The 25,478-nt window shown below is 41.5% G+C and overlaps 1 protein-coding gene across 4 annotated transcripts in view; it reads left to right on the top strand.

Annotated features, from left to right (window-relative positions):
• Positions 1 to 418: 418 nt before the first annotated feature.
• Positions 419 to 25,478, top strand: part of MACROH2A1 (macroH2A.1 histone) — a 46,653-nt gene continuing 21,593 nt past the window's right edge. For all 4 annotated transcript variants that reach the window (XM_075441446.1, XM_075441444.1, XM_075441445.1 and 1 more), the window contains exons 1-4: positions 419 to 538; positions 8,619 to 8,819; positions 22,127 to 22,233; positions 23,785 to 23,982. In XM_075441446.1, coding sequence (XP_075297561.1) covers positions 8,648 to 8,819; positions 22,127 to 22,233; positions 23,785 to 23,982 — 477 coding nt within the window. In that variant the 5' untranslated portion in view covers positions 419 to 538; positions 8,619 to 8,647. The remainder of the gene's footprint in view (positions 539 to 8,618; positions 8,820 to 22,126; positions 22,234 to 23,784; positions 23,983 to 25,478) is intronic.

Genomic DNA, 25,478 nt, shown 5'->3' with positions numbered 1-25,478 from the left:
AAGAGCGGGTCCGCCCGGAGCCAGCTGTAACCACCCAGTCCCTCGCTTTCTTCCCCCCCCCGAAGGTCAAACTTCATTTCGGGGGGGGACGCGGCGTTACCCCCACCCCCGCTTTGTCCTCCCTGAGGAGCGAACCCGGCCCGGCGCTGCGCTAGGCCGCGGTGCCAAGGCCCGTCCGCTTTCCAACCGCCGGGCCGCCCAGCTACCGCGGGGGCCGCACGACTTCACCTCCCCACCCCGCCCGGGGCAGCCGAGGGCCGGCGCTGGCGGCTGCCGCAGGCGGAAAGGCCTCGCCCCGCCGCCGGGCCGCGGAACCACCGACCCCCGCGGGGCGGCGGGAGCGGCGCTCCCTGAGGGGCGGTGCGGGGGGCGGGGCCAGGCGCGGAGGGGGATGTGACGTAGCGCGCGGGCGCGCGGGGCATTGTGGGAGCTGGCCGCCCAGCCCGTCCCAGCCGTTCCCGTGGGCCCCGCGGGCGGAGCGGAGGCAGCGGCAGCGGCAGCGGCAGCGGGAGCGGGGCCGCCGCCGAGCCGACATATTGTGAGTCACCGCCGCCGCGGGGAACGGCGCGGGGGGCGTCGCTGAGGGGCTCTGCCGCGGCGGGGTGGCCCCCGGCGCGGGGTAGGCTGTGAGGGAGGTGGGGTCCTGCCCCCCCTCGGTGCCGTTCGCTGAGGGAAGCCGGGGGCCCGGGGGCGGTCTGCGGGTTCTTGCGCCTGGGGGGAGGCCGGGAGATCCGCCCCGCTTGCGGCCAAATGGTGGCGGAGGGGGTTTGGTTTCTGTAGAGGGGGTCCGGGGGGTCACCCCGCCGGCGGAGCCCTGCCCGGCGCTTCCAGGGAGGGCTGGGGGGGGGGGTGTCGAGCCGCGGACCCCCCTGCCCGTACCCGCACGCCCGGGCTCCTCTTTCGTCTTTCCCACCTCGGGTCGCCGGGCAGGGGAAGATGAGAGAGAGGGGCTGCGGAGAGTGCGAGTGGGAAGCAGCGGGACGTGGTTTCGGCGTGTTTCGCGTTGCGGTGAGGAACCCGCGGCGTGAAAGTTACCTGCCGCATGCGAACGGCGGAATGAGAAACAAAAAAAGCCAAATGACGTTTTTAAACCCCCAAGCAAAGGCTTCCCAGGGTGACCAAAAGCAACATTCAGCTGGAGACGGGGCCGCTTGTGCTTCTAGAACTGTCACTTCTTGTCTGCCTGCGGGATGGGAGCAGCCCCCCCGCCCCGGGCCGGCTGTGGGTGCGGGATGGGAGTCCCCCCCCGGCCGGCTGTGGGTGTTTCTTCCGGGGGGCTGCGGGGCGCAGGTGGATGCGGGCCCCCGAGGCTCCGCACAAGGCGTATCGCAGGGGCGTCTGGATGGAGACCGACGGCTGACAACGTTTGTGCCTGTAGGAGACAGTACGGGGAGCAAACTGTTTCTGTAGCTTGTGTCTTCCTTAGAATCCTTTTGTTTCTCCTGTAATCTCTAAAAGTAACTTGCAGAAGGCCCCTGAGTTTGCATCTGAAGCCGGTACTTGAAACCAGCTCGTGTGCAAGTAGGGTGGTGTAAAAGCGAGGTTGCTTCGTTTGTGTTGACGGAAGGAGACTGGTTGCTGAAGTATATTTGGATGAAATTTATCTCTTGACCATACAAACAAACAACCATTTTTTTTCCCCAGGACTGTGTGTGGCTGTCACTTAGCAACAGGTCTGTAGGGAACTTTGCAGCTCCACTGCCTCCCCCATTCCTAAGAGCAGAAGAAATAAATGAGCTGAGGGGCAAGTGAGCAATTAATAAAAACAGAACCTGGGTTCTTAGGCACAATGCAGAGCTGAAAAATTTAGGTGGGAACAAGACAATTACAGTTGCTGTGAAAAATAGATTTTAATGCAGTTGGGTGTGAGAGGTTTCTTATCAAGTGGTCCCTAGAAAGTTCCCCAATGTGTTGTGTGTTGATTTTTTTTTTTTCCCAGCATTCTGAAAGAAAGGAAGTACACTTATTTGCTGTGTTATGTATCATAAACTTGCACACTGAAATCTTCTAGGCCTTCTGTTTTCCTAAAGAGTAACTTTGTTTTGTTGTGTCTAAGGCACAGACTTCTTATTTCCAGTAAAGCCAAATGTTAACAGTGTAGATTAAGCCATAACTGATCTAAAAGCTAATAGTAAGACTGGAATTTGGCCTAATGACAGTAATGTAGGAAGAGTCCTTAAGCACTGCTTATTTTCTAGATCAGCATTAGCAAAAAGAAAAATCCATCACTGCAAACTTCATCTTAAAATAGATCAGCACGTTTAAATTTGTCCTTGGGAATTGCCTGGTTCTGCAGGTAAAATTCCAGTACACAGCAATGAGCTTTGGTAAAATATAATCTCTTGATAAGACAGGTGATGTAGTCACATTCCTGAAGAATGATCAAAATCTTACCCTCTCAAAGAAATTGAGAAGTGTTTTTGTATAACTCTGTCAACCAGGATCAAGGCCTGTTGTCTGTTCTGCGTAGAAGGCATCGCTGCCCCAGCAAGGTTATAAAGCAGAGAGAAAGGAGCAGGAATCTGGAACTGATGCTACAAGAGAAAGAAAGAGTCTCCAGGGAGAGCCTCTGGTGGGAGAGGGAATACTGAGCCAGTGGGCAGTGCAGTGAGGCATTAGGTTTATCAGCTCAGTGGTTCCTCGAGACAAAATCAGAAAAGAATGATGCAGTGTTTGTGGAAGGAGAGCAGTGCTTGCTCACTTGTCAGCGAAGGAGGCTGTAGACACATAAAGAGGTTCCTTACCCAGACTCATCCTGAAGTGAGGGTGGGCAGGATTCAGCTCGTGGTCCTTGCTCCAAAACGAGCGATGCTAGGATCGCGCCATTCATGGCAGCCTCAGCGGGTCGAGTGTTTGTACTCCCTTCCCTCAGCACTATGGCGTCTATCTTCAATTCATTCTACGTCTGGATTTTGCCTTGGAAGCATCCACATGAATGCTTTATTGTGTTTTCTCTTTCTTCCAAAAACGTCAAGGGGCAAAGAAGTTTTCAAAATGTTCTTGAAAACAGTTTTTTGAACATTGAATTCATAAGTGGTCCAGTGATTTAAGGTCCTGTATCAAATTTTATGCTTCCTACCTAGTATACAAAAAGCTGTAATGCACAAATGGGCTTGCTTTTTTGCTAGTACTCCCAGCAGCGGCCAGTGAAGACAATTGTATTTACGTTTTCTTGACTATTGGTGGCAGGATGCCCAGCTAAAACTGTTGTCGTGCTCCCAGTACTGTTCACGGTGGAGGTTTGCGCATTAAGGGGACGTTTGTTTCAGGGTTTCAGACCCGTTGTGGGAGGGAAGGACTTCTGCCAGTTGAATACAATTGTGCAACAGTATTTTGTTTTGCACACGGGTTTTGTGGAAATGTTGTTCCTCTTTTTCCCATCCTTTATGATATCACTATGGAAGTTTTAGTCTTATTAATCTTCGATAGTAAGTACATCTGTTGAGCATTCCAAGGGAATATAAATGTATGTATGGTGCTACCTCTGCAGATGAGAAATTAACATAGTGCTGGAACTGCTGTTTCCCAACCGGTTTTGCTCCTCTGTCTGTTTCGGACCACAAAGAGTTACTGCTTTGATAAAGCATTTAAGCTAAACTTTGAAATCGCATCAGATCAAACGATAGCTGAGTGATTAGCTCTTCTTTTATTACTGTCATACCTAGGAACTGCAGTCACAGACTGAGACACTGTTGTGCTAGGCAAGCATTATTAGAGACCATTTTATACCAACTCCATAAGCAGTGCATCTTATAAATATGCCAGACTAGCTTCTGACTAGCTGAGAACAGAGCAAGTTAGTTGTCAAAGCAAATTCAAATGCACCTTTTCAAAAAGAGTTCAGCGAGCAGCTATTGTTATATACATAAACAGATTTAAGAGAGAGTGGCAGCACTTACACTGTTAATCTTTTGAAACAATGGAAAGAAGATAGCATTGTTAATCTCTTGTGAGAGCTTCGTCTTTGTACTGGAAATAAGAGAAAAATAATTACTAAATCTTTGTATTTATCTTGTTGTAGTAATGGTCTCCTGGATTCTACTACACTTAGTGACGTGATTGTGTAGATTGAAATTTAATCATCTGTTCGCTGTGTGCAGTGAATACATCAGTGTAAGCCCATGATCAGAAGTCCCTGCCTGACAGCAGTAGCATTCGTAGTAATTTGTTAAGTCATTAAGAACGAGTACCTGAAAACTATTAATAGCAGGGGGGGTTTATTACTGCTGTTTGATGAAAGTGTCAGATTGACTGAGCTAATGAAGTACTGGTATTTGGAAATTAGGTATCACTTTACCAGTATTTGCAAGCTGTACTTAGAATTATGTGATGTTAAACCTTTCAGAAAAACAGATGCCTGTGTGCATTTTAGGAAGATGGTATTTGAAAGTGTGGTTTAGTGGAATATCTGTCTTCACACAAAAAATGTGGCCAACCAGAGCTGCTACAGCCAATTTCAAACAGAAAAATGTTAATTACACCGATTTCATCAACACACCTTAACATTATTTTGTTTCTTAGGAAATGTATTTCTGGCTTGCAAGACATGACAGCAGAGGACCCTTGTAGCTTGAATCTTTGCTATAAGCCAAATTAATATACCATCAAATTCTCATTTCTGTGAATTTTGGGATCTTAGAAAGCAGTAAGAATCTTGCTGCAGGCTTCAAGGGGCTCTCAAAAGGCTATGAATCGGGTGCTGATTTCTGCAGCCAGAACAATCTGTGTCCAAGCACAGCAGATCTGCTGAAGAATGTAGCATTAAACTTGATTCGAAGCCAAAGGTGGGCTTAGATAAGTTGACTTCTCAGTGATATCCACTGATTGGCACAGTAATAATTGTGAACTGTCACATTGAAATGAAATCACTTTATAGTCAAATCTTTGAAGACACTGCATGTTTGGCAGAGTTGCTCAGTAATTGTGTTGCAGAGGCAACAGAGAGGAAAGAAGGGAAAGGACTGGTCCATTGACCGTGATTTTCTTTTTTTCGTTTAATTGTAGATGGTCTTGCTCAAATCATGTCTGAACTATGGCAGATGTGGTAAGATTCCCTTTGGTTGCTGGCTAGCAGTGACTCAGCAAACAGCTCTGGTTCATTAATGTTGGCAGCGTTCCAGAGTTTCTGGTGTTACAAAGATAAACCATTTGAGAACCATTTCTTTGGGTTTCTATCTGTTACCATGCTCTTTAGATTTAACTTCAACTTTTCTTTTTTTTTTGTGGCTGTTAAAAGTGAAATCGCTTCTCTTTCCTATCTCTTTTGCTGTGGAGAACTAGAAGTAGAGAAGAGATTTGGAAAGCTCGTTGGGCCATCCCTCAGCTCAAAGGCAGGACTAACAGGTTCTGCAAAGTAATGATCCTGAATCCATAATTAAGCCCCAAAAAAGGTCTTCCATGCCAGGCTCTCGTTTTCCATTTCCAAATTACATGGTTGGCAAAATCAAAAGTGATACTTGAAACTTAATTGGAATTTCCCTCCCTCCACCCCCAGATCTAAAGAGACAGTGATTGACTGTGTGTTGTAGGAATGGGATCCTTGAGACAGGAAGCTCTGAAACTCATGTTTATTGCATTTCACCTTTAATATTAAAAGTTCCAGAAGTTCTTGCTCTTTTCAGCTTGCAAGCTTACTCCCCCGTGCCCCTTTCTGGTTCAGGCAAAGTTTTTCTTCACAAGTAAACTTACAGTGAGAAGGCTCTTGAATGTACAGTATGAAAGAATTGGGGTAATTGTCAAGATGGGTCAAGGGTTATCCTAAATATTAATGGGGGCAGTGTGGCCAGGAATATAAAATAAAAGGGGAAATTGACCTCTATAGTTTGCAGAAGTGATAAAGTAAGCTTATTATGAAAGAAAAAAAAAGACACCGTTTTATATATGGGCACATGTTAGATAGCTGTAGATAACAGGAGGCTTGGCAGAATGAGATAGAAAATAGTATGTTAAAGGGAAGAAGGTCTTCTGCACACCAGGTGAAAGAGGTTGGAAACTAACAGCAAAGTGTTTTGCTCAAGGGTGATATAAGGGAGGTTGGTTTAGCATGACCGGTGACAGTATGTTCACAACAAACTAATCGCTTTGGGTAGCTGATGTGTGTCCAGAGACAGTGCTACACAGGACACGTTTGTTTCGACATGTGAAGAAACCACTTCCCTTACTTCTCTACGAATAGTCATTTTCTTCGAACTAAAAATGAAAGGCCAGTGCTCTTTCATCTCTCTCAGTTACCAGATACATCATGGCTATCCGTGTGTGTCTTCCATTTGGATTTTTAGATTGGATGAGCTGTATTTACTCCGGCTCCTTCAAAGCCTCTTTGCAGTAGCTCGGTGTTGCTGCATGCTTTACCCATACTTTGATCCAAATGTTACAGCAGCTGATGGCTGGACGACGCTCTCCCAAAGGAAAAATCCCAGCATCAGGAAGTACGGATTTCCATATCCTCGTCCAGCTCTTCTGACTATCCCATAAACTCGTAAGACAAATGATTAGTAGAAGTTTACTGCTTAAGGCTTGCAGGGTTTCCCTAGATAAATTATGTTTTTCTTCATTTGCCTCTCAGTTACAAAACAAAGGAATTATGGGGGGAGCTAGAAGTACAGGTATTTCTCATGCCTGCTTTCCCAGGTGTTTGGTTCAGTGAATTTCTTTAATATTTGTGAGATTAAACATCTGTAGTATTGATGAGAATGGATTATGAACTATGAAAATAATTTCTGGCAGAAAGTCTGTAGCCAACTCGGAGCCACACCCAGCCTTCCTGCTAACAAAGACAGACCTAACTAGATGACAAAATGCAATTAAATGGAAGGTTTTTGAAATCAGTGGAGAGAGCTCCAGTTAGGCAGTTTCTCAAGGCGAGAAAATTGGCTTTTGTGCTCTTCTTTGCAGAATAATAGTTGTTACAGAGCCGAGTTTGCAGCAGAGGAAAGGAGGAGGAGGAGCCCTTTCGATGGCTTCCCCCTCCCAAAGTTTCCTGTCTTTTTGACACAAGTTTCATAAATGTAGTGTGCCTTTCATCTGAGCTACTAAGACGGGATTATTTCGTTTATCTTTCACAAGCAGTAAGTCCGTTGCATTTATTTGACTTAATGTGCTATGCAAGTGTAGACTCTTGGATGAATGGAGTGTAGAAGTGGAAAGGAAATGTTTGATACTCATGTTTCCTTAGTTATCTTGAGAGGTCTTCATCAGATAGTTATGTACTCTGAATCTCGGTGACTCATTGAGGATTAAAAGACTGCAGGATACGTCAGCACAGAATAGAATTAGCAAAATTTAGGAGTGGGGTTGGTGAAGCTGTTTTGCCTAATTCTGAGCTCACTTAGTTGTTGTGGATTCGGACGTATGGCAAATACAGTTAGGTTCGTAAGGACGAGAGAATTCAGAATAAACGAGAGAAAAACAAAAAGGGAAGCAGAGAACTGGTGTGATGGGAAAACAGGTTCAAAAAGGTTTCATTGTGGAGTAGATCAACACACCAGCGAATCTGCATTTGTACTGGGCAGGGTTTGTGCAGCAAGGGAAGGTCTAGGATGCATGGAAGGGTGTGTAACACTGATGTGTGCGGCTGGTTTCCCTGGAGCTCCGATGTGCGGGAGGGAGGGGGAGATGGGGACAGTCTCCTTTCCTCCAAGTTAATTTCAAAATCTGGTGCACTGCCTAAACCTTCAATGATACCTTGAGAGCCTCTAAACCCTTCACCTCTTTGGATCTGTCATCTTGTATTTACAGCCTGAGCAGAAATCAAAGAGGAAAAAAAATATGTTTGACAGCTGTATCAGCAGTAGGTTTCTTTGCCGAGATAAACTGAGATACAGTTGTCAGATATCTGCTGGGTGTTTAGACCACTGTTGCATTAAAGCAATGTGGCAGATTGAAGCTCATCAGATTCCTAGAGGGCAGGTTGAAGAAATACAGTCTTTGATGTGGAGACAGTTGGTTTTTGGAAGGTTGAAAACTATAGGGGTTTATTTCAGATCTTTCTAAAAATAGAAAATGTAGTGTACAGGAGATGTGTTTTGCCATGCATAGGCCTTTGTTCTGTAAGTTCACACAGCTTGAAAATCTAGTTTTTTAAGGAAGGTGAATACACTTCATGAAAGCTTCAGTGGATGCAATTTTTCCTAGTTAGGAACATAGTTATTCATGAGTGTAAATGTCCTACCACAGCTGTTCAAATGCCTGGTCAGGAGGTTTTCCCAGACAGCAGAGGGTTGTGTCAGTCTGCTTGCAGAAATCATCCTCTGCTTTAATGCAGAAGCTCTATTTTACATTAGGTAGTTATCACTCTTTGCTCCATGAATGGTACCGGGTTTAATCTGTTAGCAATTTCAGAAAAGTAATTCCAAAGCAGATTTATAGGAAACAATTTCTCTGGCTTAGGTATTTACTGTGTAAAATTATTAATTATTATAATGGCAAGTAAACATTCTGTGGAAAATTATTTTGGGTTCTTGTATGCACTCTAAAAAGGCAACTTGTCTGTGTGTTTTAGGCACCCTAATGCACTGCCTACCCCGATATGTTGATATGTCTTGAAACTCAGTATATGGTATTATAGCATCTGTCCTTATTGATAACCTTTTAACTTTTTTTTTCTTCCTAATATGTAGAGTGCTGTTCCGGACCCAATACAGACAAAATGTCCAGCAGGGGTGGAAAGAAGAAGTCAACCAAGACTTCCCGCTCTGCAAAGGCTGGGGTCATATTCCCTGTTGGAAGAATGCTACGTTACATTAAGAAAGGCCACCCAAAGTACAGAATTGGTGTTGGTGCTCCGGTGTACATGGCTGCTGTACTGGAATATCTGACTGGTAGGTTTTGCTGAACAATGTGAGATAGCAGCAGTGAAAGTAATAATACAAACTGAAGAAAAAGATCCTCTGATTTATAGATGACTAAAGAAGTTATAGCTGAAGTAAGTGCTGTGCTGGTCACACATCTAAAATCAAGGTACCCCCACTCTTGCCTGAGAGCTTTGATGGGTTTGTGCGTTCTGGCACTGGATTTGCTTTGACCTGTTGTAAACACCCGTCTTCCACGTAGGCGGTCAGAAGGATTCCTGCTAACATCAATCTGTATGGGCTGGGCCTACAGCGTTACAGTCCTGCCTGCTCCCACTTTGTGCCTGATGGCTTTGTTTGGGTTATAATTGTCTGTTAAGCACATACATTCCTTTTAAATAGAGAGCTTCCCAGTGTTTTTGCAGGGCTCAGATTGCTTACAGCACTGTTTAAACATTTTTGTTCAATTTACAGATTATTTTTGGGACTACATGTGCTGTTTGCAATTTGTTTGGTGGAGTCTGTGTATGAATGCATACTCTGTTCATCTGCCCCAGATCAACATAGCTTATTTGCTTAGATTTGTTGTCCTTTCTCTGTTTGGTTTGCTTAAAATAAAATAAATTTTGAAATATGTGTAAGAATAAACCACCAGTTCAGTCACATGCATGTGGCCAGATTGACTTACAAGCGTGTAGCTGTAGGCTAGGAATCTAGCAAAAAGCACAAGTGCTGGATAGAGTCTGTCTCCAAACACTAACCTATTAGCATGACTAAGGAAAGCTTGAATTGCGTCTCATTTCTCATAGCACCATTTCTTTTTACAGTGCATCTGCTTCCGTCAGTGTTCTGGTTGCAGCAGGTTCGGGTGTTTCAAGGGACAGTAGCCTTTAGGCTATAGTGTTGTGCTGAGCCTCCGAGGAAGAGATACAGTTCATTCTTTCTTTGACTGACACACAAAGTAGCAAAACGTGTGGTTCAGCTTTGCTGGGAGTATTTAAAACTGAAGTGACCTGACTCTTAAGACAGTTTTAGATACAGCTTATAATGGATATTGACACTGAAGGACAGAAACAGGCTGATTGTTTTCTGTAAATTTTCTTCTTCTCCTAAAGATGAGGATTGGTAACATCAGAGAGTAATTAATAGAGTGCTTGTTTTCTGTAAGGTATTGGCATTACATTATTGAATTTTCTCAGCCATCAAATATCCTTTTTTTTCCTTCACTTGTTCATGTTCATAGTTTTCTTTATTTGGGCCTCTTTTTTAAAAGAATGCTTTTAAACTTCATAGATGGCCTTAAAAAAATAGCATTTCCTTCAGCTAGGTTCCTGCTTACAGCAATAACAACTCAAATAAAATGCTTCTTAGGGTGAAGGGTGCTTTGAATGCTGCCCTTTTAAAGAAACTGAACAATACAGGTGAGCTTCAGGCACTGCTAATGAGCAGCACATGTTATTGGTTAACTGTTTGATTTAAAGTGTTTACTGAGGCAGTGATGGTTTAGGCAGCTGAGAATAGGCTGGGGAAATAAAGGTGTTTCTTTAACTGTCTTTAACTGCGCTGCATCCTGGGAAACTGTGAGGACAAAAAAGCTAAAAAAACGTTGCACACATTACTTCTTTGGGTAAGACTAAAAAGGAAGGAGGGAGGGAAAGCTAAGGGAAAAAGTACCATCTTCTTTTTCTCCCTTTAAATATTTTCAAGCTGTTTTGTTTTGCGTTGTTGTCTCCTCTGAAGGCTAGGTATATAGTCGTAGTATCCTGTATCTCAGGGTTTTCTTTCATTCTTATACATAGATATATCTCAAAAGCACAGGCGCTCTTTTGTTTCCTTACTGAATTAGTAATAGTGGTATGTTTTATGACAGGGGGTCATTTTCCCTTCTCTTTCTGTAAGTTTTCAAGCTCTATATAGTGTAATTTTTTAGTCTTTAGTGGTCAGTATGTTTTATGAACTTCAGGTCATTCATCTTTTTCAATATGATTCAGAAACACTCCCTCCAAATGGGATGCTTGGAGATTTTTGGTTTGTATTATTTTTACCTCTTGGCAGTTAACTAATTCACAAACCCAGAGAAATCGTGACTTCTCTCCAGGAGCGTTTTTAAAGATGCTCATGTCAGCACATGAACTGAGACTAAATCAAAGCATTTCAACCACTTCAAAATAAAAGCAGGAATGTGACATAATAGGGAGGAGACCATGTGCAGTGGCACGCTAATAAATTGGCTAAATCAAAAAAGCAATCCTGTGCATCCAGGGAGGAGGAGGAAAAATTTAAATATCAAAAGCAGTTGTAGGAAAGAACTTCAGAAAATACTAGGAGGGGAAAGGACAGAGAAGTGACCTAATAGAAAGGAACCTACTAAGGTTTGAAAAGTAGTTCGTGTGTGTGCAGAATATGGTGATGACTTTAATCCTTTAGAAGATGAGGTGCTAAATTTTGCTGGGCTTTGCTAAAGTTTAACTCTGATGTAGGTCTGAAATTAGCCCATAATGTGCTCAGATCTGGGATTTTGGTTCGATTCAGTTTCAGATTTAAACTTCCGTAATGCTTCCAGCTGTTCAGACTTGGAGTTCTCTTCTGGATCCGTCTGTAGTTATGACTTTATCCACTTTGTGTTTTGAAGGTAACTTCAAACGTTTTCAATGTTAAGGTAACTTCAAATTTTACCGTGTAGGTACTGCTACTCATCAGAAGGTAGAAGTATGCGTTCTATAATTTCTTGTAGTGTATGGGCCCATTTGTAATTTAAGCCCTTCTTCAGTCTGTGCCAAACAAAGTGCTTTTCAAACTACATTTATGTTCTTGTACTTTTGTATTGCTGCGTTTACACGAGGTACAGCTCCACTAGCAGGAACATGCCCTGTTCTAGCACACAGGAATTAGTCTGGCTGCTTCAGCTGCTGTGAGGTAAAAACTGCTTTAGCTCTGCTGCTTTTCACTCTCTCTGCTTCTGACAGCTGCTTCTACAGGGGCTGGCTGGAGTACGTCTTCCCCGTGTTATCTGTTATAACTTTAAACATAATAGTACTAAAACTACTATATTATTAGATGTACAATTTGTCTTCTGGTCTTCAGCTAATAAAGTGTTTTTCCTTGCCTCACATTTCAATATACTTGACATATAAGCAGGTTGCACAGTGAGTGTTCTTCTTCTCTGACTTATTTACTGAAGGTTTTTGTTACCTACAAGTAATACTACAAAATAATTCTCTCATCAGTACACCCAGTGTATGCAGTTTGATTTCCTATGCATACCACCTACTTATTCTGTGCTGCTTTTCATCTAGGGAAATGATGTGTAATGTCCGCTGTGAATAGGATACCAGTGTATGTTCGTGGGTGAATGGGCAGAAAGCAGCTTTGAGTTTTACCGATGCTGAAGTGGTTATGCTTCCTTTCTTTACTCTGGAGGAACAGTGTGGATGCTGAAGAGCTATAGTGCATGGTTCTGATTTCTTTTCCTTCTTTGCAATAGCAGTTCATGCAGTGCTGCCTGTCTTGCAGGGAATAGTCAGGATGTTTGATTAATTGCTGCTCATGCTACAGAACTAATTTTAAGCATTATCAACGGCTTAAAGCTAGCAAGAATTTCAGTGTTAGTAATTCCTTTTGTCCTCTTTCCTTACTGTGGCACTTGTTTTACAATGGTTCGTTGCTAATTTATCTTCCCAAACATGTACTTCAGAAAACTGCAATCCACTCCTTATTTTCTCTGCAAAGTAGTGCATCAGTATCAGTTTGTGTTGGAAAAAAAGATACTAGGTCAGTCAAGAGCATGGCCACAGACTGTTTGGGGCATTGCAGCCACTCGGATGGAGTTACGTGGTTTGTATTTGTCGAAACTGGTCCAGCCATACACGTAACCAGACATGTTCCCTTCAGATGTATCACTTGCACAAGTTAGTGTTGTCCAAACTTTCTTACTAACTGAAAAAGATACTGCTTTGCCCTTAAGAAATAGAAATCTCTTGAGTGTATTTAAAGGTAGCAAGAACCAGGCCTGCAAGTGATTTCTGCTCCCCCTGCCCCCCATCGTCTTCTCTATACTGTAAATAATTTTCAATTGCCAAAATGTCATAGCAAATGAGGAGAAGGAGAAGTTTATAAAACAGCAGGAGAACAGGAATACAGAAGAAATGAGACTTTGATTTATATTTGTTCTGTACATACTGAAGTGGGGTAGGAGAAAATGTTAAATGTCTGCTTTTTCAGTTAGAATTTTTTTTTCTCAAATGGATTTTTATTGCCTGTTGTGTACTGTTGATCATCTATTTTGTTAAAATGTATAATAAGCACCTTTTCAATCCCATGGTTAGAATTGCATCTGAGGCTTTCTGGTGCTTACCTAAGTTTTTGTTTTCAGGCTTTCTGATGTCACCAGAATCCCTTAATGGAGGTTCATGTGCTGGAGCTCAGTTCGTTGCAGTTTCATCTTGATTAATTTTCAATGTGGAAAACTTTCTTAAGCCAGCTGCTGATTGGCTGCAAAATGAAAGTCCTTCCTGAATGCAGTAAGTTTAACTGCTCGCTTTCCGATGTGCAAGCTGATCAACTTGAACTGCTGTTCACCTCTTGCGTTCTGCTTGCTGCTGACAATTTTTGCAGGGTCGCAGAGGAAAACAATGATTTGCCCTGTTTGTCAAAGCAGATGTGCTGCTGCGCTGCTGCTTGGAAGCAGAGGGAACTCGGAGGTCCACAGTAAAAAAGGGTTAGGTTAAAAGCAGATTCATGTTTGAGGCATTCTGAGACTACCATAAATAACAGTCCTTAGGTTGTAATTAAATTTAAGAAAAGAATGAATGGACAGTATCTTTTTGATACTGTTGAAACGTTCATTCACTACCAGGATACATTTCTTTTATTTAAACAGGTAGCCTTAGTAACATTAATCCCTATTACAGTGTTGTGCCACAAATCATGTCTCAAAAGAAGTTTAAAATAAGCTTGTAGGATGTGTGCCTTACTTGAGCAAGCATGAGACTACCTCTTCAGATCCAGTGTGTTTTTAATATGGGTGAATACTGGACCTAAAATACAGCAGGGTTGTTTACGGCAATAGCCTCACAAGCAGAGACCTTTCGAGAACATCAGCGTAGCAGAGCTCCTTGGTAACGTTCCTCTTTTACGTAATGCTTGTGTCATGGCCTTAAGAGGAGCGAGATTGTCACAATTTAAAATTGCTGTAGTTGTAAGAAGTGCCTCTTTAGGTACAAAACTTTGCATTGTTACCAGTGGAGTGACCAGCTCTTTGAACTTTCAAATGCATGAATCTGTCTGCTTCACAGGTATATAGGAGAGTTTTCTTTCACTGAAAAGCCCTTCTTTGGCACCAACCACTTACACACTTGCGTATGTGCCTGTCTTATCTTGTAGCCCCATAAACTTCAGTGGATCTCCGAGTTACAGAAGCCAAGTTGATATAAAATTACTTCACTGATTAGGGTCCCAGTGTATTCTCCAAGCTACACAGATCAGGTTTGATGAAAAACAATAAAAGCCAAAGCATTTTCTTGTAATGAAAGCCTTAACAGTGCATACTGGTACGTTGCTATAGACGCTTCTTCCAGAGGGGTAATTGTGCATCAGAATTTCCCTTGTGGCACATGTCGTATTGCAATAATGTGCAAGATGCTGAGTGGGGTTGGTTTGGTTTTTACATCACGGTCACTGAATTATTTTTTTCCCTTGAAAATGTTAAATTTTAGTTACATTTTAAGATCCTTAGGTCTAGAATTAAATACCCTTTATTCTAGTGACAGTCATTACCTCTGTTTATTTGGCTAAGTTGCAACACAGTAATGACTTCTACTATAAATTGCTCTTCAGTTTAATATTGGTATCACCCTTTGTTTTGAAGAATGGCCTTTAAGTGAAGTGTAAAACAAAATATTGCTGATTTTGCTACACCTTCTTTTTCTACCCTTCTCATGGTCTTAACTTGTATCTCTTGTTGAGAAGAATGAAAGAATCTATAAAGCTTAAGTCTTTTCTTCTTTGGCCCGTTATTCTTGGGACTGACAGTTGTGGCACAAAGAGCGAGAAAGCAGGAAGGCACCCTGCCTTTCTAGAGTAGCGCGCAGTAGTTAACAAGCAGTTTCTTTCCTCAGATTTTCTCAAACTTCAGAAGTTCTTACATCACGTATTGTAAGCATGATTTTTTCTTCTTTTGTTTTTTCTGTAAGGATTATTTAAGAATGCCGGAGTTCAGATCATACTATGTGTTTGGCCTTCAGTCTTTCTTCCACAGTATATTTATCCCTGAATTTCTTTTAGGGATGAAATTCCATGTGGATTCTTAGATGCAGTCAGATGAAATGTTCCATCTCAGTATAAACTTTGGGGAAAATAAATTTAGGGGGTGTACAGTGAAATACAATATTTTTAAAACAAACGGGAGGTACTTTTCCTCCAAATTGCAGAAATGTCCGTGATGTAGTGAGCCTGGTTATCACAAGATGTTATGGGTACCAGAAATGAATACCGAACCATTCTGAATGATTTGAGAAAACGATTAGACGCACCCATAGAAATAAAGTCCATTGAGGGACTAAACACAAAGATGGCATTTCTGTGTTGGGAAACCACTCACCTGCACATGGCTGAAATCAGAGGGAATGTTTTGGAAAAACAGCATTTAAAGTTTGCTTGTTCCTTTAATCCTCCTGAGCATCTGCTCTTGGGCACTGCTGGGGAGAGGATGACAGGCTAGATGTATTTTTGGCTCCGATAAAGTTATAGCTGGTCCATACGTTCACCTACCACAGAACACCCGAAGTAATTGACTTTTTTTATGTGCTTTGTTCTCAAGACACAGATTTTTCAAAAAAAAAGGTATTGTACATGCTATACTGTTTCTGTAATATAATGAGGAAAAAGATTTGTAAATATTTTTCTTCTGAGTAATAACAGTTGTATGTGTCTGCAGATACTTGTATTTATTATGGCTTCTCTTGCTGTCTTGATACAAATGGACTAGATGTGGGGGAAAGATTTTGAGACAACAGCAATTTAATGAGTTATAATATTCAGTGGTAAACATTGAATCCCGCTTCCCTCACTGTCAGAGGCGGTATCTAATAAAACCATTATGGCCATCTGTCAGATCATGTTGAAATGAGTGCACTCCAGAAATGAGAGCATAACATGTATGGATTGCGTCAGCTTTGGTCGTCGTTTAGTAGTGTCTTTGATGCTGACTCGTATGTCTTGCCGCTCTCTGTAGGGCATGGGTACGCACACCCGTGATCCACATCTCCATTTCCTCTTTCAAGCCCAGGCTTTGGAGTCGTTTCAGTAAAATCCAAAATTACAGTATGAAGTCCTCTCTTCTTTTTCTTCTGTTAATAACATTATTAACATTCACTGAGTTTCAGTAGATGATTGGCATCTGTCACTTCCTTAATGTTTGGAAATGCAAGTTCCTAACATGTGCCTGCAAAGGGCAAACACTAAGCTAGGACCAAGTCTGAAGACATCAGTAGTCTCCTGCGCCCTGTAACAGCCGGACTGAAGCCTACATGCTGCACGTGATCAAGTAACGTCTGGCAGCAGTTACATTAATCATGGCTGAGTGCATTTCTAAAACATATGTAAACTGTTAGAAGTAACAGCACAGTGTAAACTGCTAGGTAGAGGAAGCTCCACTGAAAAAGAAAAAAGGTTGATTTGAGTTAGATCAGGATTCTTGAAGTCAGCGGAGAAGAAAAAGGCTGTATCTCTGTTTATATTAGTACTCGGCGTGTGACTGTTGTAATAGCATTTGAGATGAAATTCATTTTCAGGTTTCCCCGAAAAGTGAACTCTCATCCCTTTTACAGATCAATAGTAAACCAAGAAATTAAAAAATGAGGAAGTTAAATAACATTGGATCTCTTACAAAAAAAATAATGAATGGTGTTAAAGTGTAGGAAAGAGCTGAAGAGAAGTGTGAGTCAGATCAGAAGATTCTAAGTGGAAGTGGCTTTTGTGGCCTGAACTTGAGTTTTATGTAAACAGCAGTCTGTCATCTGCCTCACAGAAATGCAAAACTTACAATAACTTGGCAAAGTTAACAGTTTCTCCCTTAAGGGGCCTAGTTTTGATACAGCTCAGACACTAAAGACTGGAGGGTTTGGTTTTTTTATCGCATCCTAAGAGAATGATTGCCCTGTTGAGAGTTGAGGTTTCATCAAGGCTTGTTCAAAGCCATAAAATTTCTTGAATTGATTTTCACTGCATCAGATTTCCCTGACTTTGAACTAAGGCTGAGAACTGTTTTATTGAAATGCATGAGAGGGAAAGTGTTGTTAAATGATTTTACCTTCACTCTCGCAACTGCAGATTCCAGGGGGAATGGGTGGAATACACAGAGAAAAGAATGCAGGAAACCCTTAACAGTCTTGGTTGATTGGGGTTGATTGGGTTAAAACCTTCTGGAATCATGTAAAATGATTCTGAAGTCAATAAAATTCTGATGGAAGGGTGATTAATTTAAACTACAATAAACAGACTCCTTGTCATGTAGTTGGCTTTGTAGCAAATACGTATTTTCTCAGAGGAATTGTGTCAGCATCATTTTTCTTTTGATTTCTGGATATTGCTCTCAATTTTCTTTTGAGGAGAGGCTTCAGAATTTTGTAGAAACCCCTGACTTGTTCCTCCTGGAACTTGCATGTTCAGAAACTGGCCTTGTGTCAACACATCACCTGTTAGTTGTTAAGAGTTTAATTTTCAAAGCTATGATTTCATCTCCCTGCAGAGAAGGTGGACAGAGGGATTCAGCGCAACAGCAGTGTTTTAGCTTGAGATGTAAACCAAATAAAGAAAAAAAAGAAAAACATTTGGGGGATGAACTCAGACCAGATTGAATTTGAATTGAGTATTTATGTTTACAAAGTATTATAACCCAAAAGGAATTATAAGCCAAAGGCCTTGTCATTCAGGCTTTAAAGGAGTTTTATGCAGTAATGACCAGTAATATTTTGTTTCAAAATTAGGCTAAATGAACTAGAGCGTTCTCCAGGAGTGGGAGAAGAATGTATTTGCTTTTGTTTCCATCCAGGTCTGCAGTCGCTGCTGTGCCTGCTTTGTTTAGGTCTAATAGCAATTAGTTTCATATTAACCTTGTGTGGAGTTCTTGTTCCCAAATTTGTAAGTGCAGTGAAATACCAGAGCAATGGTAATAAAGGCGGAGCAGTATCCCTCTGAAACAGAGAAATGCAAATGATGAGACTGGGAATTTAGTAGAATGTCTGAGAGATGACCAGAGATCAGAGTCTCTGCAAGCAAAGGATGAGGAACTCGCTCTGAAAACTTGCTTCAGGATGAGGTTTTTGTGGAGACTTCTAACACTTTTTGGTTGTGTTTGAGTAGGAAGTGCCTTGAGAACAGCTTTTCCTGTGGTCTTATCTCGGGCTTAAGTACAAAGATATACAACCTGGGGTTTGTTTCCCCTTCAAAAATATTTAACCGAACTTTTAAAAACCTCAGCAGGAAAAAAAAATAACAGTTTTGGTTCCAGTGTTGAAAACAGGCTTAAACCAGCTTTCACTACCCATCTCCCTCTTCTTGCTTCTAAACATTGCTGAGGATTTTTTCATTTGATACAAATGAGATCTACATTCAGGCTAACTTTTAAGATAAAATTTCTAAACTTTCAGAACTTTCTTTTCCCACTTTAACTATTTACTTTAAAGATGACTGAAGAGAAGAAAAATATTGATCACAACTATGTCTTTGGCATCAAATTGATGTGTTCATATTATAGTCAGACTCTGAGGCATCCATCCCTCTTCTTGCTACATAACAACTGTCCATACATGAATATATCACATGCTGGCATGGCATTCCTACTTAATTTTTTTTTTCGAATTGTATACTTCTCACAGCTCTTTTACTGGATTGTTTTATATCCGCAGTTAAAGCAATACGTGTTGTTTTGCTTTTTTGTTTGAAATTATTTTAAAGCACAGAAAAAGCTATTTGTGCAAATATAAAGAGTATTTCTTCATATTAACCTAGGATTTCAGTATGTGGTAATTGAAGAATTATACCTTCAAAAATTTATAATATTGAATAACTTGTATATTATCCTCATTAAAAAAAACCCAACATATTCTGGTACTCAATACTTCTGTAAAGTATGTCTCATAGTTGCCTTTTGCCTGAGTGCTGGTGTAATTATTCTCTAGGGGGGGAAATGCCTTGAGTAAATATATGAAAGGAATGGAATAGACATTATGCAATTTACGTCGTTTTTGTGAGGCCTCATTTTTGTGAAATGTTCTTGTTTTGGTCTTCTGGCTGGATAAATACAAGCTGAGGGAATTCTGATGTCATGGAAGCTCTTTAACACTTTCTTTTGCCTCGACACTTGCAAGCAAAGCTTTCTCTTTTGACCCTGTTCAGTTGCAGGAGTTGATTTTTCAAATGTCTACTTTTTCCTCACTGTTGGAAGATTACCTTTATTGAAACAGAACTCTTCAATGACTCAAACCTTTGAAGGTGGTACAGTGACACTTCCAAGGATGGGTCTGACCTAACAATTCAGATCCAATCTCAATTTTAAACAACTTTTCCCACCTACTACTCTTGCCAGGTCCACACCTAAATCCAGAGTGATTATTCTGGAAATTTGAGTCTGCTGCCTTGCAGAGAGTTCTAGATTTTCATCTAATTTAAATTTGGTTTAAAACAGGGATGAAACACCATTTAAATATTTAGAAGTAGAGTAGCATAAAACACACGTGAATGAAAAGCTGGCCGCAAGCAAAATCCAGGCAGGTAGTCCAGATCCCATTTGGATCCAGAAAGTCTTAATTTCTGGCATTTCTGAGTGCTCTGATCTGTTGGGTTTGGGTCAGGTTAGCCTCTGTCACTGCAAATCAGAAAACTGTTGCCTATATTGGCGTGAATGCCTCCTAATCTTCTGTTATTAAATAGGGGAGAGTCCCCTTTTGACCAGCAGAGCTGAGTTTTGCTGTTCTCTGTGCTGTGGGTCTCTGCGCGTACACAAGCAATACTTGATTCTTATTGGAGAGCTAAGGAGAAGGGCAGAAGAAAAATTCCACCCTCCGCGCCCTCCTCCTCCTCTCTCCCTCTCCCCAAGCTCCTCTTTTGTGGTCCCCAACGCCAGCGCAAAGCGTTCTGTTCCTGAGAAGGAAGTGGGGTACCTCAACTTCCCTAAAGGACCATTAGAAAACTGTAATTTCAAAATGAGTTTCCTGTCCAAGGAAGAGGGCTTAGCACTTACAAGAACAGTTCTCCACTGTACAAGGCAGACATTTTAGTTTTATGAGGAACAAATAAAACATTCCTCTGTGCTTTACAGGCATAACACTTTCTTAGACTCTTTAGTTACAAAATGACCTGTCTGCATAGTTATGCTGATGGGTTGCAGAGAACAACACGGCCCAACTGTTTAGCAATGCCTGATGCCGTAAAGAAGCGGAGGTGGGGGAAGCAGGGGCAAACCAGAAAGTATTCCGCTGTTTGCGGCAAATCCTTCCCATGCTTTTCAGGCGGTAATAAAGTCTGAGATACAAACAAAACAATTCCTGAGGTGGAGATGCCGGCATTCTTCCAGTGAGACAGAATCTTACTGAGGTCAGTGGGGGTGCACGGGGTGGCACCGAGAGCGCAGCTTGTCCGCTGGAAGGTGACACAGGTCTGCTGTCACAGCGGGCGGCTGTATGCAGTGCCGAATGCAAGCTAAACCTCACATGCCTGAGCTGGGGCTTTGGAGAAGTATGTGAAAAGGATTATGCCAGCTTAATTCAGTTCTTTGGAGGTGTGGAAAGCACAGTCATGTTGACCCTACCCTGCTAATCCTGCTTTAAACATAAATTACAGCAATTGTTGTCGGCATGAAATGTCGAGTTACTTTGGGGGGCTTAGACCTAATATTCTGTCTCCCCCTATAATAAAGTTAACTGTCCACTTTGAAGAGCACAAATATAGTGAAAGCCTACCAAAATCCTTGATGAAGCTTAAATGTAGAACATCCAGAAGCAGCTGTAAGATTTCTAGTAGATGTCAGAACTAGCTTATGGGCCTTGTGATGACAAATAATTGGAGAATGTTAAATTCAGCCTAATGAAAAGCCATAGTCTGTGCTGTATAGTATTACTTAAGATTTACTATGTGTTATGGTAAAGGCATGTGGTTGTGTGAGCTTTGATTTTAGTCTTTTTCATTTCCAGATTAATGTCTTAATTCAATTCTAAAGCAAGCTTACAGGAGAGCTTTCATGGTGTAGTCAGTTGTTAAATGTGAAATCAATCTTATGCCCTATTCTGATGTTAAGTTTTAATGTATTAGTATGTAATGGATGCAAAAAAGGCATTTTCTTGTTCTCTCTTTTTCTCCAAATGTTACCAGTTTTGCAGAAGGAAATACATCAAAAACAATAATGAAACACAGTCTGTACAGAGGGAGATGAAAGGCTATCTATAGTGGAGACAGCAACACCACATAATTGCAAAGTCAGATAAACATGTCATTTTTTTTTAATTGTTCCCCAGACTTTCTTGTAATTAATTGCATTCTTTGCCTAAGGCTTGTTGAGTTGAAGACAGATGAGTTAGCAGGTAATGCTGTAGCCTTTCACTGCATAGATCCTTGCAAGGGAGAAGGTTAATCTTTCTTAATTCCAATAAAAGGCATCCTATTCACAGCTATTAAATGTATTTTGTCAGGGCTGGAAATTTCTTCCAGAATTATCTCTTCCAGGAGATAATTTAGTAGGAGCAGATAAACATGATTCAGCAATTGCTTTTTCTGGACAGAAACTTCTTGTCAAAGAGAGAAAAAAATCATTAAGTCAGTATAGCAGCAGAGTTTGTATTTTTAGTGTCCTGACTTGGGTGTGTGTTTACCTGCTTCCATAATGTTAAAAATGAGAAACTGAGAATAGCATCTTTTTCAGTAATAAAAAAGTAGAAGTGATGTGAGCCAGAACTCACATTTATGATAGGTTTGAGAAAAAAAAAAGATAGCATTTGTACATCTAGTACTCTTGTCACCTGATAGGAGAGGGATCCTAGGAGATGAACGTAGAGCAGCCTGGAGAAGAACACTGAAAAGTCAAGAATCTAGGGGAACAGCTTTAAAAGGACAAAAAAAGTAAATATAGTTTAGACTGCAGGTCTTCAAGTGTGCGTTCGCCCTTCAGTGGTTAGACATATGAAAAGAAAATGATAATTTTAGGCTTAGATATTTGTTGAGGTTGTTCTGCAGCAGTTAGGAATAACATGATATAATTCAGATATTTTGCATCCATGCAAAAAGATAACACAGTGATTTTTCTTAATGATCTCAATGTAATTAAAAGGGGCTTACTTTTTCCCCAGCGGAAATTCTGGAATTGGCTGGAAATGCAGCAAGGGACAACAAGAAGGGTCGAGTCACTCCTAGACACATCCTGTTGGCTGTAGCAAATGATGAAGAATTAAATCAGGTAAGAAAAAAACTCCGCTGTGTGAGGGCCAGGATTTCCTGTAGGGCTTTTTAAATTGTCTTTCCATATAGCTGAATTGTAACTCAAGACCTCTGCTTATTGAGTAGCCCACCAGGAAACAGCTTATTCACTCACTAGCACGCTGTCTGTGTTACTAACTACAGCACTCGGCTTAATTATGTATTTCAGGACTCTTAAAATGGCGAAAAATGCAATGGGGGTGTAATATGACATTTGCTCACAGTATTACAACCAATTCTGTTAAGAGTGGGACATTGTGATAAACTCTACAGAGACATGGAGCAAATCTTACAGATACTCTTTTTTTGTTTGTTTTTGTTTCCCCCCCTTAAGCAGCTTAGGACTCAGGGGGACCTATCCTGTTCCCATTGAAGTCTGTCGTTGTGACCACAGAATTAAGAGCACTGGAACTCTTGCAAGTCTGTGTCCTGTGCAGATTTCAAGATGCCTTTAACTTAGCCAAAAATAATTTGGGCATTATTATTACAGTGTTGTGGTGTCAGCCAGAGGCACGGGCTAGGATTAATGTACGTTTGTGTGGGGTGCTGTAAAAACATGTCTGAAAAGATACTTTTTTCTGAAAACACGTCTGAAAAGATAATTTTTCCAAACCTGTGTATCATGATGGAGCAGGAAAGAAAAAAAAAAAATTCCCAAGCCAACCTTATTCTGGCTTTGTCTGAAATTTGATAATGCTTTCCATTCATCGTCCCTTTGTAAGCTTGGAGCCTCACTGAGTTGTGGCTGGGGAGCAGTAAACACAAATCAGAAGGTGGGAGTACCTGAGGGACTCTGTCACTGTTTGTATCCTCCTGAATAGTGGATTAGTCCCAGTTAGATGTATAAAAAGTGGGTTAAAGTGCTTTTAAATACAGAACATGATATATTTCACCTCTGCTTTTAAAGGCTTGAATGAACTGCACACTTATGAGTATTGATCTGCTTTTCTTCAACTACATAAAGATTTTTTTGAAGAAAGACTTCCAGGTATAGAGATTTGTATAAATGTTACCCTCCATTTGAAGTTTCTTTTTTCTAAACAAAAAAATTAATTATTTTAAAAATACACTTTCAAGAAAATTCAGCAGTTGGGACATATATTGGGTTCTCCACAGCATGGTACCCGTTGCAGCCCCATACCATGGACTTTGGGGTCCCATCCCTCTCCTACGGGCTGCCCTGCGAAGCCCTCAGGTCTGGGGCTGTTGTTTTCTAGTAGCTGGGTAACAGTCTTCATCGCATGGCTTCACAGAAACAGATCTTGTGTGAGCCTAAGAGGTATTGACAGTAACAAGCGTATGTGCAAGAAGAATACATACTCCCATTATAGTTAAAATTTAGTACATGATCAACTCCATTTCATACGTTTCATGTCTCCCTTCAAGGATAATATGTGTTGAGAAATGTACAAGAACCAGTTAAAACTCAAGGCAGTGTACAAAGTTTGCAGTAAATGCCATTTTGTCTTTATTGCTGAGTAAATGCTGGAATCTGTCATCTACAACTCTTTTTTTTTATTATTATTATTAGCTATTGAAAGGGGTCACCATAGCCAGTGGTGGAGTGTTACCCAATATTCACCCAGAGCTGTTGGCAAAGAAGCGGGGATCAAAAGGAAAACTGGAAGCCATCATCACTCCACCTCCAGCAAAGAAGGCAAAGTCTCCATCACAGAAAAAAACGGTATCAAAGAAAACAGGCGGCAAGAAAGGGGCAAGGAAATCCAAGGTAGAGTAATCTGTTTATTTTAAACCCAAGCAAGCTTGTTAGTAGTAGCTGTCGGGAACATCGCATAGGGTAGACGGCGTTCCGTGTGTGGTTAACAAAGGTGATTTCAGTAGCAGCGTAAGCAAACGCTGCGGGAGCGCTGCCCTCTCCCTAGTGCGGCTGGAAGTCTGAAAACCCTCAGAAGAGGCGCGGGCCTGCAGGACAGGCGGGCAGGCTGCAAATACTCTGTTCTTTGAACAAAGCAGTCGTTAGGCACTCACAGGCTGGAGAGGGTGTCGGGGGGCTGTACCGGTTACGCCTCACTGGTGAGCAGGCGAGATCAGCTGTAGGGGTAGCTCTGCTGTGACTGCGCAGGTGCCTGGTGGGGCTAGGCAGAGTGAACGCGCTTGGACTTCGTTCAGGTACTGGTATGTCTGCAAGAAACAGGGAATCTGGGTGTTTTCTTCAAAAGTGAAGTCGCACTAAAGCAGCCTTTTGCAGTTGTAAATGGTGAAGAAAAGCAACAGCCAGAGTCACTTGTGTTGTAATACTGTCCTCAGCCATTAGCGTGTCAGATAGCCCTGGTTTCAGGTGATGTATTTTTCTGTTGTTTGCTGGGGTTTTTTAATGTTTGGTTTTTTTTATTTTTCGTACCAGCTTAATATAAGATTCCTCTTAGTTAGTTGATTTGATGAAATCCAAGGAGTGTGAAATACTCCTTCTGAAGTAGAAGCAGGTAGCTGAGTCTCTTGCAGCATCAGAGACTGTATTGTGGCTGCACAGAATTTCTTTGGCTGAGCTAAAGACCCACAAGTGTCCCCTCTGCTATTAGTATGCTATGGGTGAGACTCTTCCATGTGTAGACTTGGTGTTTTTAATTCCTAGTAATAAATTAAACTCCTTCAAAATGAAGTGTGGCAGTAGGGGGAAGAACAAGAGGATCAAAATATGATTTTCTTATACTAGGAAGCTAAGAATAACATCTTTTTTTTTTTTTTTTTTTATGCCAAGAACAACATTCCTTTTTTAGTTTCAGTTTGGTGGAGAGGGAATCTTTCTGATGTGTGCATGTGTAACCAACGATTTATTTTGCAAAACAACTACTCTCAAGCAATAGGCTGTGAAAGTAGGAAGAAAAGTACATGAATTTCACATGAAATGGACAATACATGTGAAAAATTGCCTTCTCTGTCAAACAAAGCCTCTGTATTCATCCTCTGTGTGTTTGTTGCTGTTTACTTGGTCACTCTTTTGATTGTTTCGCTTTTTTTGTTTTTTGAACTGCTGAATTTAGTTTTGTCTCTTAGAACACCTAGTAGCTGACTTTTCAAGTGCAGTACTACTAATAACCATGCACTAATAATTTCCCTAAATCTGGAATTTTTTTCCCCCTACTTGATTACAAAAGCAGGAAGTCTGTTGTGGGGTTCTGTTTTTCTTCCACACAATAAACTGTATTGTCTGCCTAAGTATATTAGTATTTGGCTAACAGTAAACTCCTGGGGAATTGAAATGGG

The sequence above is a fragment of the Opisthocomus hoazin genome, chromosome 22 (assembly GCF_030867145.1).
Source record: "Opisthocomus hoazin isolate bOpiHoa1 chromosome 22, bOpiHoa1.hap1, whole genome shotgun sequence".
Classification (NCBI taxonomy): Eukaryota; Metazoa; Chordata; class Aves; order Opisthocomiformes; family Opisthocomidae; genus Opisthocomus; species Opisthocomus hoazin.
This window is presented reverse-complemented; position numbering and strand designations above follow the sequence as displayed.